At 43.3% G+C, this 18,121-nt stretch overlaps 1 protein-coding gene across 1 annotated transcript; it reads right to left on the minus strand.

Moving 5' to 3' along the window:
• Window positions 1-13,180: 13,180 nt before the first annotated feature.
• LOC115794654 (paramyosin-like) lies at window positions 13,181-17,140 on the minus strand. Its single transcript, XM_030750269.1, has one exon. It carries the CDS (start codon window positions 17,137-17,139, stop codon window positions 13,585-13,587), a length of 3,555 nt encoding a protein of 1,184 aa, XP_030606129.1. The 5' UTR covers window position 17,140; the 3' UTR covers window positions 13,181-13,584.
• Window positions 17,141-18,121: the final 981 nt, after the last annotated feature.

Genomic DNA, 18,121 nt, shown 5'->3' on the forward strand with positions numbered 1-18,121 from the left:
AGTGTCTCGCCTGGGCTAAAGACAAAAAGGACTGGACTGCTGCTGAGTGCTCCAAAGTTATGTTCTCTGATCAAAGTCAATTTTGCATTTCCTTTGGAAATCAAGGTCCCAGAGTCTGGAGGAAGAGAGGAGAGGCACAGAGTCCACGCTGCTTGAGTTCCAGTGTAAAGTTTCTACAGTCAGTGATGGTTTGGGGTGCCATGTCATCTGCTGGTGTTGGTCCACTGTGTTTTCTGAGGTCCAAGGTCAACACAGCCATCTACCAGGAAGTTTTAGAGCACTTCATGCTTCCTGCTGCTGACCAACTTTATGGAGATGCAGATTTCATTTTCCAACAGGACTTGGCACCTGCACACAGTGCCAAAGCTGCCAGTACCTGTTTTAAGGACCATGGTATCAGTGGCTCAAAAAAAGGGGATATGCACTATACGCAATGCGTAGGGCATAGTGATGCGGGGAAATTATTTCTCTAGTCTGCAATTTCTGTGCTTAACAGCTGTGCATATGATATGATCAATAACAGAGACACGTTGCTGATTAGGTGCCCCTGTGCTCCATCACCCTTCACACACACACACACACACACGCACACGCACACGCACACGCACACACACACAGACACACAAACACAAAAGGCGCCCCAGCCTAAAAATTAGTCCCATACACCTCAGAAAGTCTATAGCTGCGCCCCTGGCGTTCCATGTATGCCCTGCCTGCTAGCATCTTGCACCCTGCTGTTAATTTCAATTCAATTCAATTTTATTTATATAGCGCCAAATCACAACAAACTGTCGCCTCAAGGCGCTTTGTATTGTGGGTAAAGACCCTACAATAATACAGAAAAAACCCAACAGTCAAAACGACCCCCTATGAGCAAGCACTTGGCGACAGTGGAAAGGAAAAACTCCCTTTTAACAGGAAGAAACCTCCAGCAGAACCAGGCTCAGGGAGGGACAGTCATCTGCCGCGACCGGTTGGGCTGAGGGGAGAGAAAGACATGCTGTGGAAGAGAGCCAGAGATTAATATCAATTAATGATTAAATGCAGAGTGGAGTATAAACAAAGTAAATAAGGTGAATGAGAAACAGTGCATTATGTGAACCCCCCAGCAGACTAGGCCTATAGCAGCATAACTAAGGGATGGTTCAGGGTCACCTGATCCAGCCCTAACTATAAGCTTTATCATAAAGGAAAGTTTTAAGCCTAATCTTAAAAATAGAGAGGGTGTCTGTCTCCCGAATCCAAGCTGGAAGCTGGTTCCACAGAAGAGGCGCCTGAAAGCTGAAGGCTCTGCCTCCCATTCTACTCTTAAGTATCCTAGGAACCACAAGTAAGCCAGCAGTCTGAGAGCGAAGTGGTCTATTGGGGTGATATGGTACTATGAGGTCTTTCAGATAAGATGGTGCCTGATTATTCAAGACCTTGTATGTGAGGAGAAGAATTTTAAATTCTATTCTAGATTTAACAGGGAGCCAATGAAGAGAAGCCAATATGGGAGAAATATGCTCTCTCTTTCTAGTCCCTGTCAGTACTCTAGCTGCAGCATTTTGGATCAGCTGAAGGCTTTTCAGGGAGCTTTTAGGACAAGTTAAGTGCTGGATTGTCTCAGGGGCATCTCTGCACAGCAGAGGTAGACCCCAGCCTCTGTCGATCTTGTGCTCAGAGCTTGTTCTTGTGCTGTCATGATTAGTGCCTCTGTGCTGTCTGTCAGTCCAGCTTTGTCCAGCCATTAGCAGGAGTTTTCTATATCAGCTGCTTTTTTGATCTGCCTGTGGTACATGTTTTGAAGAGGCCTGTCCTTCCACGATGATTTCCCCTCTTCTTTCTCAGGTTTCTTCAGATCTCCAAGAGCTCATACACGATCAAGTAAAACATTATGACCACTAACTGATATCTCCTCCTCATGCCACCTGTTAGTCTCGCAGCTCTTGTGGGGAGTTCCCCATCTGCAGTGGTCAAAAGTGATCCAAGGAAGGAACAGCGGTGAATCAGTGTTGTGGTCATGAGTGGCCAAGGCTCACTGATGTATGTGTGGAGTGAAGGCTGGCCAATGTAGTCTGATCCACCAGGCAAACTACTGTAGCTCAAATTGCTGAAAAAGTTGATGTTAGCTCTGACAGAAAGGTGTCAGAATATACACAGTATCGTGGTTGTTTGCTGTTTTGATAGCAAAAGCGTGACCAACACAATATTAGGCAGGTGGTCATGCTGTTTTCCTGAGTGGCGTTTGCCTTGTGGTCATGCTGTGAGCCCGATGTCTCTTATCAAGTGGTGTCTCAGGTTGGAACCAGCACCAAGGGTTGAATTCACTATATAGAGGAGTTTCTATTGAGGTTGCCAGTCAATCGCGGGGTGATTGAATGTCCTCTGCAAAGTGTATCATCCCATGATACGTGGGATGATACGTAAGATGGCGCCGGTGTGTGTGGCTGCTCGTCTGTCATTCTCATGTTTGTTTGTGTTTATATTGTTTTTAACCTATGTCATTTATGGAACTGAGTCTCTGCTGGTGTATGATCGCCGAACACTACTGGACCTCCAACCTTCGGTCCAGGACATGGTGATATTTGGTGTTGGTGGACAGCAATCCTTGCCCCCGTTTCTGTCGGAGATTCCGAGTCATCTGTGGCGGCTTCCTGCGCTGCCTTCCCGGCGGAGACGTCATCGTCGTCGCGGAAGAAGAAGCGGCCGGCTGGTGAAGCTGAAATTTTACCTGACGCACTCTTCTGCTTCTACCCGATCGGTGCATGGATCGTTTCTAGGATCTCGTGTGCCTCGGTGTTTCCTGGATCCCGTTGATGCCTGTTTGGTGCCCATTGTCGGCTTTGAAGCCCTTCGGCCCCGCCGCCCATGCCCTCTCCGGCTCAACATGCGCCGACAATGTCTCCGAAACCTGAGACCGCTGTGCCGGGTTTCCCGACTTGTTGGAGCCCATGCTCCAGTTCCTGTCAGGATTGGCCTGGTAAATGCCAGGTCGCTGGCGAATAAAACTTTTATTCTTCGGGACTTTTTTAGTTCCCGTAACCTGGATCTTCTGTTTGTGACTGAGACGTGGCTGAGTGTTGGCGAGTCCAGTGCTCTGTCTGAGCTTTTACCAGAGGATTGTTGTTATTTTAACTCACCGCGGGCTTCAGGGAGAGGCGGAGGCACAGCGACTGTTCACAAACAGGACTACAAATGTAAGCAGTGCTTTCTACAGTCGTCATTCTCCAGCTTTGAGTTTACCTCGTTTGAGATGAGGCACATTAACCCGGTTTTCTGCGCTGTGGTTTACCGGCCCCCCAAATACAACAAAAACTTCATAAATGACTTCTCTGATTTTCTAGCAGGGATTATACCTAATTATGAATATGTTCTTATTGTTGGAGATTTTAATATACATGTGTGTTGTCCTGATAAGCCACTGGTAAAGGACTTTTTAAGCCTTCTTGACTCTTTTAACCTGGTACAGGCCGTACCCGGCCCTACACATGAGCACGGACACACACTGGACCTGGTTCTTTCCTGCAGTCTGCCTGTGACTAACCTGGAAATCTGTGACTCTGTATTCTCGGATCATCTGCCTGTGTTATTCACTGTTAGTTCGACACGTACTGCAGTTAAAACTCGCGCTCCTGTTCGGCGCTGTCGGGTTATTAACCCGTCCACTGCCGCTCAGTTTTCTACTGCTTTTTTTCACCTCTGTGGTTCGTTTGACTTTCTCTCCTCTGATACAGAAGAGCTTATTTCTTGGTTCTACTCTTCCTGTCAAACCATCCTGGACTCGGTGGCTCCATTAAAAACCAGGCAGCCAAAGACTAAACCGGAGCCGTGGTTTAATGACAGAACTCGTGCTGTGAGGAGGGAATGTCGCCGAGCTGAACGAAGGTGGAAAAAAGATAAACTGCAGGTGACTCTTCAAATTTTAAAAGACTGCTGGCGTCACTACCAGAGCACGGTTAAAGAGGCAAAAAGGGAATACTTTGCAAAAATTATTTCCTCCAACAGCCATAACCCACGGGTTTTGTTTAACACTATTAACTCTGTGCTTAATGCTCCCCAGAATGCCTGTTTGCAGGTATCAGGAGAAGCTTCCAATAATTTTCTGCGTTTTTTTATTGAAAAGGTTGCTAGTACCAGGGCTCTTATCACAGCTCCTGGTTCTGACCCCTCTGTTTCAGTCCCTTGCTCTGCTGTTTTCACTCAGTTTGAGTCTGTGACTCTCTCACTTTTAGAGGATGTGATTGGCCATATTAAGCCATCAGGTTCCCCCCATGATCCTGTCCCTCCACGATTTTTTAAAGAAATTTTATCTAGTATAGGGCAGCCTGTTCTTACCATTATAAATAGCAGTCTGTCCTCAGGTGTGGTCCCTGCTATTTTGAAACATGCAGTAGTCCAGCCACTGCTTAAGAAACCTGGTCTTGATCCTGCTGTGCTGGCTAATTATCGGCCTATTTCCAAGCTGCCTTTTCTTTCTAAGGTTTTAGAAAAAATTGTGTACTGTCAGCTGAAACAGTTTTTAGATGAGAATAGCACCCTGGAGGTTTTTCAGTCAGGTTTTAAAACCCTTCATAGCACAGAATCTGCTTTATTAAGGGTTTTTAACGACATCCTTCTTGCATGTGATTCTGGGAACCATGTTGTTCTGGTTTTACTTGACCTAACTGCTGCCTTTGATACAGTAGATCACAACATTTTAATATCTCGTTTACACCACTTAGTAGGCATTGGTGGCACTGTTCTTAAATGGTTCAGTTCTTACCTGGCAGAGAGAACTTTTTCTGTGAGCATTCTTGATGCTGAATCATCTGCTGCTTCTCTGCCATGTGGTGTCCCACAGGGCTCAATTCTGGGCCCACTGCTTTTCTCACTGTATTTACTGCCTCTGGGTTCTATCCTCAGAAAACATGGAATCTCATTTCATTGTTATGCTGACGATTGTCAAATTTATTTGCCCTTGAAGAAGAAGGATATCCATTCCATAAAACATCTCCTGGCATGTCTAGGTGATATTAAAGCTTGGTTGGCCTTGAACTTTTTAAATTTTAATGAAAAGAAAACAGAGGTAATGGTGTTTGGACCCAGTGGCTCCTGTGAGTCCTCCTCTGTTGACCTGGGACCCTTGGAGGTATATTTTAAACCCATTATTACTGATCTTGGTTTTAAGGTGGACAGTGATTTTAAATTGGACAGCCAAATCAGAGCTGTGGTTAAGTCCAGTTTTTATCATTTGAAGCAATTGGCATCAGTAAAAGCATTTCTATCTAGGCAGCATTTTGAAACAGTGATCCATGCTTTTATTTTATCTCGACTGGATTACTGTAATTCACTTTATTTTGGAGTCAGTCAGTCGCTACTCTCACGTCTGCAGCTGGTTCAAAATGCTGCTGCACGACTTTTGATGGGAACTCAAAAGAGAGAGCACATGACCTCTGTCCTGGCCTCACTTCACTGGTTGCCTGTACATTTTAGGATTAATTTTAAGATTCTTATGTTTGTTTTTAAATCTTTGCACAATCTTGCCCCGCCTTACCTCTCTGAGCTTCTTCACCCCTACATACCTTGCCGGTCTCTCAGGTCAGCAGACCAGCTGCTCTTGGAGGTACCAAGATCAAGAAGGAAGCTCAGAGGGGACAGGGCTTTCTCTGTTGTTGGTCCTAAGTTATGGAATGACTTGCCTTTGCAGGTTAGAGCGGCCCCTTCACTGTCCACTTTTAAAGTTCGTCTTAAAACCCATCTTTTTTCCTTGGCTTTTAACTCCAGTGGGATCTAGTTTTAAACTGTTTTTTTTTTATTTTTTATTTTTATTTTTTTATTTTTTAACCTGAAAGAGTTATTAAATTGTTATTTATTTGTGTTTTAATGTACAGCACTTTGTGTCAGCTGTGGTTGTTTTAAAGTGCTTTATAAATAAAGATGGTATGGTATGGTATGGTATGGTGTGCACAGCACACTAAAAACCTGCCCAGAGATCACCTTTTAGTCTTTCGAGGGAGTCCATGGGTGTCCCTCCAGCTATGCCTGTCTCACCTGTGGCTTACTGACTGTTGCAGCACAGCAAAAATGAATCATAAACCTCTTCATTGCTTATATGCACCATGCCCCAGTGGTGTGGCCCCCAGACAAGAGTTTGTCAAGTTTGTGTTCTTAAGTTGGGGACGTAGGAAAAACGCAGTTTTCATTCTGTGTTTGCCCTTTGTATGATAAAACGGTTATTTAAAGACTGTTTAACTCTTAATGTGATTGGTATAAAGTTTGTCTGTTTGAAGTTTAGCTTAAAATGATTGTTTCAGTTTGATTCCACTGGATAGCACATTTTACTGTGTTTCAGATATTTAAAATTATTGTTAACTTGTGTTCCCAGCACAAGTGTGTTATGGCTGAACTTCCCCAGAGCTCCTCCTTTTCCCCTAAATGCAGGTGAACTTTTAAGAACATGCCCTGTGTTGCTGTGGTTGCAGAACAAAAGCCACTGCAGAAAATACACAGTAAGATATTAACATGGCACCCAAGATGATTTGTAAACAAGAAACTCAAAGTCTGAACATATAAACAACATGCTCACCATAATGCCTGGTACTCCAGTGTAGAATTTAATCTCTTTGTTATATCAAGTGCCATCATTGCTGTCAAAACTGGAAAGTACCAAACACACACACATCAGCGCTTGGTATTAAATCTAGGTCATAATGTCAGCAACCTAGAGTCAGTAGATCTGTTATCTTGGGATGAGGTGCTGGTTGAGCTTCAGTTTAATTTTAGTATGTTGGTGTTAAAGAATCAGGTTTGCTGTCCAAGTTAAATAACGTCTGTGTAGGTTCTCAGTCATCCAGGTCATAGTAGTCTCTGGAGCTTAAAAAAAGGGTGACAGGACTTCTGAACTGGTTTTGGTTGAGGATTTATTGCCATGCTAAAACTAACTCCACTGTGACTCTTGAGCAACCTGGATTGCTGAGATGTTGTTCTGTTGGGTTTTAAAATGAGTTAAAAGTCAGCCAGCTCTTCCATACTTTGGCTTTTGTCTCCCATATCATCTTTTGAGGGTAGCCATCCCCCTCTCAGCTTTAGAAACATGTATGTAGTGGACCCTTGTTGGATTCCATAATCAGAGAGACACCAATTGTTCTGCAGCTCCTTGCTGTCAAAAACAAGTTCAGTTTCATCTGAAACACAAACACTGTCAAGCAAGGCTGATCATTTCTCCAGAACTGAAAATAATTTTTCAATTAGAATTCTTGAAAAACAAAACAAAAACATTCACTTGCAATTATATGACCCTATATATGCCTTTATCACACCTGACATAACTTGTCAGAGTAGTGAAAATTTATATTTTTACTATGAAGCAGGATTTCATCTGATCCAGGAAACTTCTGCATAAACTGTGGCACTTCTATACGATGAAGGTGGATCACTTCTTACTGAGGGACAGTGTCATTGTAACTTATGCTGCAAACATCGCCTGCTCCAGGTTATGTTCCAGATTAGAGATCAGCAGGTAGGAAATGAATGAATACCTTTATTAGTCCCACAATGGGGAAATTACAGTTAACTTTCCACATTGTGGGAAATCATTGCCTACTGACCAATCAGATCCTTGGAAAATAGTGTCACCATTTCTGGAAGATTCCTTGAACCTCTATTCAATTCAATTCAATTTTATTTATATAGCGCCAAATCACAACAAACAGTCGCCTCAAGGCGCTTTGTATTGTGGGTAAAGACCCTACAATAATACAGAGAAAACCCAACAGTCAAAAACGACCCCCTATGAGCAAGCACTTGGCGACAGTGGGAAGGAAAAACTCCCTTTTAACAGGAAGAAACCTCCAGCAGAACCAGGCTCAGGGAGGGACAGTCATCTGCTGTGACCGGTTGGGCTGAGGGGAGAGAAAAAAAGACATGCTGTGGAAGAGAGCCACAGATTAATAACATTAATGATTAAATGCAGAGTGGAGTATAAACAAAGTAAATAAGGTGAATGAAAAGAAACAGTGCATTATGGGAACCCCCCAGCAGCCTAGGCCTATAGCAGCATAACTAAGGGGTGGTTCAAAGTCACCTGATCCAGCCCTAACCATAGGCTTGATCAAAAAGTAAAGTTTTAAGCCTAATCTTAAAAATAGAGAGGGTGTCTGTCTCCCGAATCCAAGCTGGGAGCTGGTTCCACAGAAGAGGGGCCTGAAAGCTGAAGGCTCTGCCTCCCATTCTACTCTTAAGTATCCTAGGAACCACAAGTAAGCCAGCAGTCTGAGAGCGGAGTGCTCTATTGGGGTGATATGGGAGTGTAAGGTCTTTCAGATAAGATGGAGCCTGATTATTCAAGACCTTGTATGTGAGTAAAAGGATTTGAAAATTATTTTGAAAATACCTCTGTGTGTAATGAACACATGCAAAATTATAGGCCTCAGCTCCAAAGGGTTTACAAGATATGGCCCTCCTAACATTGGGTGCCGTGCCCTATATTTGACCTTGTGAATCATGGGTTTCAATTTCTTAATATTTCAACAGACAATATCTCCCACATGAATAATAAGCTTTGCCTGAAAATTGTGTCCTGGGTAATTTTGACCCAGACTTTCAGAATCTGGCAACATAAATGTTGTATCTTCTCTCTTTCTCAGGAATGTCAAAACATCCACAATAGAGCACTGGAATGGAATAATGTGCCGGTCGTGGCACCATTGCTCAAGTGCTCGCCATTTGTATGCATACAAGCCTCTAGTGCAGGGCTATTTAATTAGTGGCCTGGGTCCACATCCGGCCCGCGAACCCCCTTTGACTGGCCCACCCCCTGACTGACCCAACGTAAGCTGCAAAAACGCATTTAAATCATATTTGCTGTGACAGGTTTAAAAATTCCCGCCCTTCCTCTTGTACTTGAACGCACCACTACCAACGCCAGCCCAGAATACTCTCCAAGTGCGACAACCGCCAAAATATATCACTGACAGGTCAAAAACGTAAAATTGACAATGAAAATCGCCATTTTAACCTTGCTTGGACTGATAAATATGTTTATTTTACCCCAAAGACTGAACTCTAAGACTGAACTCATTAAGACAGCATTACTCTGAATGTGCAGAAGAAGCTTTAATTTTACAGTTATTAAGTGTTCACTGGGTGCAATTTCTTTTGTTGAAATATTTAATGCACTGCATCAGTTCGTCTTTCTAGTTCAACAAATGCACTTTTGCAAATACATCTAAAATATTATAGAAGACTTTACTGTTGCAAAAAGTTATTATTACATTTTTTTTTAATTAAACATATGTGTGGTGAATAGATGTCTTGTTAAAAATATTCTGGTCAAGGTTTGGACCAAATGTTAAAATTTGCAATGCACTTGAATTATTTTGCTCATCAATAAATGATGCAGTATAAAGCCTTTATTGTGAATTCCTTTATTTATTTTTATGACTTAGTTCAGGTGTTAGCATATTTAGAGTTAAATCTCAAGAAATAATATAAGTAGGGGTCTTTGGCCCAGTGGCATCTCAAAATTTTCAAATCTGGCCCAGAAGAAAAAGTAATTGAATAGGCCTGCTCTAGTGGATGAAGCCCTGGCACTCTGTATTGTTGCCACTACACTTGGGGGCAAACCCTTAGCTATCAAATTTGACCTCTCAACAGGTAAGCATGCAGCCGCCACAGTTCTGGGCGTGGGTGAATCACTTCCCATCCTGCCTGAGAGAGGAGGTCCCTGCGGAGAGGAAGCTGCCGGGGCCTTGCTGCCAACAGGCTGATTATTTCTGCATACCATGGCTTCGCTGGCCACCAGGGGGCCACCAGAATCAGAGAGAGGTGCTGCTGACGCACTCTCTCTAAAACCGGTTGTATCATTTCCACCAGGGAAAAAGCATACAGGAGCATGTCTGTCCATGGGTGAGCCAATGCATCCGTTCCCAGAGGTGTATCGTGGTCGGTTATGGAGAAGAACGGGGCAGTGAGCATTCGCTCTTGAAGTGAACAGGTCCACCTCTGACCTGCCAAACATGTCCCAAATCTGGGCCACATCCAAGGGGTGCAACCTCCATTCCCTCACCAGGGGACCCCCACCTGGAGAGAAGGTTCAATCCCAGGTTCAGTCAGCCCAGAATGTGAGTGGCTTTCAGCAACAGAAAACGAACCGTAACAGCAGAGAGTGAGACAGCTTTAACATGGGAAGGGAACGTGTCCCTCCCTGCCTGTTTATGTAAGAAACCACTGTCGAATTGTCTGTCCGGACCAAAACATGCTGGCCCATTAGAACTGGACAAAAATGCTTGAGCGCTAGAAAAGAGGCTAGCAGCTCTAAGTGATTGATGTGCAGCTCGCGCTGCAGTGCAGTCCAGACCCCTCTCACCAATGCGCCGACGCACAGAGAAGAGCCCCCCACCCTGTCAGGGAGGCATCTGTGGACACCACCTTGCGAAAAGACACCCTTCCGATCTGAGAGCCCTGATCCAGCAGACCGGGCTCTTTCCAAGGGCGGATTGCTAACATGCAGGATGCGGTTATCGGCAGTCTCCTCCGCAGGTGGCGCGAAGCACACAGGCGGTGAGAGAGAGTCCATCGCTGGAAAGCTCTCATCCTTAACAGCCCAAGTGGCACTACAGCTAGGAGCTAGGAGGGCTGAGGATTCTTCCTCCTGGGCACGGAATCCTTCCTGGAGCCCGAAGTTGGGCCTTTGTCCAAGCTGACTGGTGTGGAACTCGACCTGGCGGCTGTGTTCTCGCTGGTGGCGACCCCACTCTCTTTATTTAGCTTCGCTACATAACAACTAAGGCAATTCCAAAAAGTGTCAAACCTCCCAACCTGCGGCGGTACATCCGGTTTCAGTAACCAGGAGTTTCAAAATAAGAGTCCTATAGATACAGTTGTTAACAAACATTACACTATGGTCCGCACCGACTACAGGGGCCTGGCTAGCTAGATTTTCCAGGGTGCGGAGCCGAGTCTCCAATTCAGAAAGCCTGGCCTCCAGAGCTACAAACAGACTACATTTATTACAAGTACCGTTACTGCCAAAGGAGGCCGAGGAGTAACTAAACATGTGACACTCAGAGCAGGAAAGTGCAAGGACTGGAGAAGAAGCCATGCTGCTAGTGAGTCAACTAAGAGCTAAGCTACTAGCTGCGCTAAGATAGCGAATTTCTAAAAACAAATAATGTGAATACAGGTGATTCAGCAAAGAGTGTGCTCTAGATAAAGCAGGTGACGATTACACTGAAATATGTAGTTATCCAGATAAATCGAGCTATACAGATTAAACAGCTAACAGACAGCAAAACACCACTGTGCTTCAAAACAGGAAGTGATACAATACCGCACTGAGAGCCAACAAACACCAAGTGACAGCGCCACCAAGATAACTGTCCCTTGTGGGATCACATTTGTAATGGATTGATTTATTAAAACACGTCTAAGCCTCCTGCTGGTGTGATTGAGTTGTTCTTCTCAGGTGATTGCTACCAGGCTGACATGTTGCACCACTGAAAGTATTTGTGTAAGTCATTAGTACCACTGGAGATGGGGCGTTTTCATTTTACGGGTTCATTATATCACAAACCTTTTTAATAATTACATTTATATATTTGCTGAAATTGACCTCTTGTCCCACTTATTCTGGACTTGTTCCTGCATACCTGTAATTAAGGCTTGCACCAGTAGAATTGACTTTAGTTTGGAGTACTTTTATTCTGTATTCGTAACCTAATTTCTTGAGTGTTTTTAGATTCATATATGCTTTAGATTGATTTTAGATTGATATGCCCTCTAAGGAAGGCCTTAAACCTCCCATTTTGTAATGTTTGTGTAGTATTCATTTGAAAGAATTTGTTTTCCTAAGTTTTTCACCAAGTCTTCATCTTATAGCCATTTATACTGAGGTGCCATCTCTGAGGTTCTCTTTTTAGCTTATCTCTATAGACCAAACAACACAGAGCATGGTCTGACAATATTATCATAAGAGCAGTCATGAATTCGGAATTGAAATTCTATTCTAGAGTGGGTTTGAAAAGTATTTGAATAAGATTTTAGTACCTGGGTTCTTCTCTCCGTATATCTAGCAACTTCAGATCTGTCATAAATCTATAATTATAGCTGTTATGTGACTGATCGATCCCAGTCAGTCTGTCCATACTTGGATCTATTATTTGAGAATCAAGTAACCCCTCTGGATTGGGATGTAAGTGGTGGCACAAATATGTTACCCCTCCATCTCCTCCTCTCCCCCTCACCTTTAAGTTGTCAAGAAGATGAGTTTCTTGTAAAAACACAATTATGGAGTCCCATTTCCTTTAATCTATTCATGACCCCTTTGACTTTTTGCTGGTGTTGCAGACCCCAGCAGTTCCATCAAACATTTGGACACACTCACCCATTCATTTCAATGGGTGAGTGTGTCCAAACCTTTGACTGATACTGTAGTGTGTACCAATATTTTACATTTGGATATCTGCTGATACCGACACAAATCCGATCTTTTTTAAAAACAATTGTTTTTAAATGCCCAGATGCATTTTACATAAGTCAACAGTTTCTCACACAACTATCACCTGATGCCTGCTGCTCCTATGTGAGAAGGTGATGCATTGGCTTATGGCATGTTGCAAATTTCATTTAGCATTTTTGTGATATTTCATGGATCAGATTGCATTTTTTTTATTCCTTCGCGATATCCAATCCAGAAATTTAGGTCAGGATTGGACCGATCCTGAATATCGGATTGGCACATCCTTAATCATGAGTGGACAGACATGGAACTTGCCATTCAGCTTGCCTGTGGTGAAATGCAAGGTAGTGATTGTAGCTTAAACATATTCAGCATATTGTTAAATGAACTGTATGTCAGTGTTTGTCAGGTATCCTGGTCGAAGAAAACACTTTGAAGCCACTGATTGCATGTATGTGAACACATTTCCATGAGGAAAAACTGATTTCAGGAAAAAAAAGTTCTTTAATTCATGTATTGGCTGTTGGGTCAATATATCGTGAAGCATTACATTAGTCGATGGATGCAGTCATATTTTAGTATAGATGTTGAGTTGAAGAAAACAAAGATGTCTACATTAAATGTACCAGTTAAGTGTACCAGTGTTGTTGTGTACTAAGTACAGATTATAATAAAATGGAATAATTTTTGAACAAATGCTGGATAGGTTTTAATTTTAAAGAAATTTATTTTTATTACATAATGTGAAAACAACTGCCTGTTGTCCTGAGAACCTGAGTTCTTCAGTTTTTCAAGCCAATTCAGTTCAATCCCATACAGTTAGTCAAAAGTTTGGACACACCCATGGGTGAGTGTGTCCAAACCTTTGACTAGTATTGTACCCCAACAATCAAATGATCTCCTATGAGCAAGCACTTGGTGACAGTGGGAAGGAAAAACTCCCTTGAAACCTCCAGCAGATCCAGGCTCAGGGCGGGGCAGTCATCTGCTGTGACTGGTTGGGGGTAAAAGGAAAAGAACACACACACACATCTACTTTCACTTGCATAATATTAGCAACATAAGGCTCTCTGGACTGTAGATGGAAAACACCATTCCATTCTTTAAACGGGAGGTGGTATATATTCAAATTTGCGGAAGGGATTGAAGAGATTGTTGACGATGTCTCAAGGAGAACAGTCGGTACGTGCGTTGTAGCTGTAATACACTGAGGCTGACACAATAGCTGCAGGAATTAGACCTAAACCTAGTTTAAGTAGGCATTTGGCACAGTGAGACCATGAACCACTATTTTGAACCATGTTAGGAGGCAGGTTTGCAACAGGATCCTCCATTTCTTCAGATGCAGCAGTTTCGTGTACCTCTCTTAAATCAGCCAATGTCTGTTCCTCCTGGAGCAAACTCAGCTGATCCTTAAGATCTTCAGTTATCCATCTTGTAATCTCTCTGGCTTTATTCAGATCATTTATCTGCTCCTGCTTATCTGCAATTATTCTGCTCTGTTTTTCTAGTTCATTTTCCTTCTGCATTATTTCTTCTTCAGCCTTTGCCTGTTGGTCTTCAAGGTCTCTGTTAGATTTCATAAGCTTTAAAATCTCCTTCTGTTGTTCATCTCTCTGGCTTTCAACCTGGACCAGATGAGCAACAATGCTCTTGCTGTCATCCAGGAGAGAATCGTGCTTTTCCTGAAGATCATGCAGTGCAGAATTCAGTCTTTTAATCTCTGCCTCCATCTTTGCCTCCACAGACTCCACTTGGTCTTCAAGATCTGTGATAGAATTCACAAGCTGTAAAATCTCCTTCTGTTGTTCATCTCTCTTTCTTTCGACCTGGACCAGATGAGCAACAATGCTCTTGTCCTGATCCAGGAGAGAATCGTGCTTTTCTTGAAGATCATGCAGTACAGAATTCAGTCTTTCAGTCTCTGCCTGCATTTTTGCCTCCACAGACTCCACTAGGACCTGCTTATCTTTTTCAGCCTTTGCCCATTGGTCTTCAAGGTTTCTGTTAGCTTTCATAAGCCTTAAAATCTCCTCCTTTTGTTCACCTTTCTGGCTTTCAACCTGGACCAGCTCAGCAATAACATGCTTGTTCTGATCCAGGAGAGAATCGTGCTTTTCTTGAAGATAATGCTGTGCAGAATTCAGTCTTTCAATCTCTGCCTGCATTTTTGCCTCCACAGACTCCACTTGGGCCCGTTTGTCATCTTCAGCCTTTGCCCGCTGGTCTTCAAGATCTCGGACAGCATACAGAAGCTCTAAAATCTCCTTCTGTTGTTCATCTCTCTGGCTTTCAACCTGGACCAGCTCAGCAACAATGCTCTTGTTGTCATCCAGAAGAGAATCGTGCTTTTCTTGAAGATCATGCAGTGCAGAATTCATTCTTTCAATCTCTGCCTGCATTTTTGCCTCCACAGACTCCACTAGGGCCTGCTTATCTTTTTCAGCCTTTACCCATTGGTCTTCAAGGTTTCTGTTAGCTTTCATAAGCCTTAAAATCTCCTCCTTTTGTTCATCTCTCTGGCTTTCAACCTGGACCAGCTCAGCAGTAATGCTCTTGTTGTCATCCAGGAGAGAATCGTGCTTTTCTTGAAGATCATGCAGTACAGAATTCAGTCTTTCAGTCTCTGCCTGCATTTTTGCCTCCACAGACTCCACTTGGGCCTGCTTATCGTTTTCAGCCTTTGTCCATTGGTCTTCAAGGTTTCTGTTAGCTTTCATAAGCCTTAAAATCTCCTCCTTTTGTTCACCTTTCTGGCTTTTAACCCGCACCAGCTCATCAATAACACACTTGTTCTGATCCAGGAGAGAATCCCGCTTTTCTTGAAGAGCATGCAGTGCAGAATTCAGTCTTTCAATCTCTGCCTGCATTTTTGCCTCCACAGACTCCACTTGGGCCCGTTTATCATCTTCAGCCTTTGCCCGTTGGTCTTCAAGATCTGTGATAGCTTTTACATGTTTTAAAATCTCCTTCTTTTGTTCATCTCTCTGGCTTTCAACCTGGACCAGCTCAGCAGCAATGCTCTTGTTGTCATCCAGGAGAGAATCGTGCTTTTCTTGAAGATCATGCAGTGCAGAGTTCAGTCTTTCAATCTCTGCCTGCATTTTTGTCTCCACAGACTCCACTTGGGCCCTTTTATCATCTTCAGCCTTTGCCCGTTGGCCTTCAAGATCTCGGACAGCATTCAGAAGCTTTAAATTCTCCTCCTTTTGTTCATCTCTCTGGCTTTCAACCTGGACCAGCTCAGCAGCAATGCTCTTGTTGTCATCCAGGAGAGAATCGTGCTTTTCTTGAAGATCATGCAGTACAGAATTCAGTCTTTCAGTCTCTGCCTGCATTTTTGCCTCCACAGACTCCACTAGGGCCTGCTTATCGTTTTCAGCCTTTGTCCATTGGTCTTCAAGGTTTCTGTTAGCTTTCATAAGCCTTAAAATCTCCTCCTTTTGTTCACCTTTCTGGCTTTTAACCCGCACCAGCTCATCAATAACACGCTTGTTCTGATCCAGGAGAGAATCGCACTTTTCTTGAAGATCATGCAGTGCAGAATTCATTCTTTCAATCTCTGCCTGCATTTTTGCCTCCACAGACTCCACTTGGGCCCGTTTATCATCTTCAGCCTTTGCCCGTTGGTCTTCAAGATCTGTGATAGCTTTTACATGTTTAGAAATCTCCTTCTTTTGTTCATCTCTCTGGCTTTCAACCTGGACCAGCTCAGCAGCAATGCTCTTGTTGTCATCCAGGAGAGAATCGTGCTTTTCCTGAAGATCATGCAGTGCAGAATTCAGTCTTTTAATCTCTGCCTCCATCTTTGCCTCCACAGACTCCACTTGTGCCCATTTATCTTTTTCAGCCTTTTTCAATTGGCCTTCAAGATCTGTGATAGAATTCACAAGCTGTAAAATCTCCTTCTGTTGTTCATCTCTCTTTCTTTCGACCTGGACCAGATGAGCAACAATGCTCTTGTCCTGATCCAGGAGAGAATCGTGCTTTTCTTGAAGATCATGCAGTACAGAATTCAGTCTTTCAGTCTCTGCCTGCATTTTTGCCTCCACAGACTCCACTAGGGCCTGCTTATCTTTTTCAGCCTTTGCCCATTGGTCTTCAAGGTTTCTGTTAGCTTTCATAAGCCTTAAAATCTCCTCCTTTTGTTCACCTTTCTGGCTTTCAACCTGGACCAGCTCAGCAATAACATGCTTGTTCTGATCCAGGAGAGAATCATGCTTTTCTTGAAGATAATGCTGTGCAGAATTCAGTCTTTCAATCTCTGCCTGCATTTTTGCCTCCACAGACTCCACTTGGGCCCGTTTGTCATCTTCAGCCTTTGCCCGCTGGTCTTCAAGATCTCGGACAGCATACAGAAGCTCTAAAATCTCCTTCTGTTGTTCATCTCTCTGGCTTTCAACCTGGACCAGCTCAGCAACAATGCTCTTGTTGTCATCCAGAAGAGAATCGTGCTTTTCTTGAAGATCATGCAGTGCAGAATTCATTCTTTCAATCTCTGCCTGCATTTTTGCCTCCACAGACAACACTTGGGCCCGTTTATCATCTTCAGCCTTTGCCCATTGGTCTTCAAGATCTGTGATAGCTTTTACATGTTTTAAAATCTCCTTCTTTTGTTCATCTCTCTGGCTTTCAACCTGGACCAGCTCAGCAGCAATGCTCTTGTTGTCATCCAGGAGAGAATTGTGCTTTTCCTCAAGATCATGCAGTGCAGAATTCATTCTTTCAATCTCTGCCTGCATTTTTGCCTCCACAGACAACACTTGGGCCCGTTTATCTTTTTCAGCCTTTGCCTGTTGATCTTCAAGGTCTCTGACAGCTTTCATAAGCTTTAAAATCTCCTCCTTTTGTTCGTCTCTCTGGATTTCAGCATGGAACAGCTCAGCAACAATGCGGTTGTTGTCATCCAGGAGAGAATCGTGCTTTTCCTGAAGATAATGCAGTGCAGAATTCATTCTCTCAATCTCTGCCTGCATTTTTGCCTCCACAGACTCCACTTGGGCCCGTTGATCTTCAGCCTCCTTCACCTGATCCTCAAGCTTGAATATTTTTCTCGTCAGATTTCCAATCTCCTCATGTTTTATCTCAGTCACCCTTTGGAGATGGGCTAGTTCATCACAGAGACTCTTGTTATTTTGAAATAAGATTTTCTCATTTTCCTGGAGGGTGTGAACCTCTGTCAACAAATTTTCATTCTCAGCTTTGGTGTTCTTTAACTGAGATTCAAGCAGAAACTTATTCCTGGCACCACTCAGTTCCAGTGCTTCTTTCAGACTGTCGATCTTAAAACCTCTGAATTTCTCCTGCGACATTGTTTCTTTTTTGAAATCTTATTGAAAATGTCAGATAAGGGACTTTAGTACTGAAGGTTGATATTGCTTTCTTAAATCTCTTGATTGTCAAAAGCAGGATATAGAACGCCTTGAATTTGGCCTATGTAAAGCCTCTGATGCATCGTCACTGGCCAGCGTTTTGATTGGTTATGACGTCATTCTACTTCAGAGCGACTCTGGTCAGCACTTGCAGAGAAGTGATTGCTAAGATCAAAGGCAGCATTCTAGAATGTTCATTTTAGCTCCATGGCAACAACAACAACATGTGTATGGAATTGTTTTCTCTTGTTACAGGCAGAGCAGGGTTATTATAGTTAACGAAAACGAACGAAATAACGAAAACTGAAATTGAAAAAACATTGTCGTTAAC

Source organism: Archocentrus centrarchus, chromosome 16, assembly GCF_007364275.1.
Source record: "Archocentrus centrarchus isolate MPI-CPG fArcCen1 chromosome 16, fArcCen1, whole genome shotgun sequence".
Classification (NCBI taxonomy): Eukaryota; Metazoa; Chordata; class Actinopteri; order Cichliformes; family Cichlidae; genus Archocentrus; species Archocentrus centrarchus.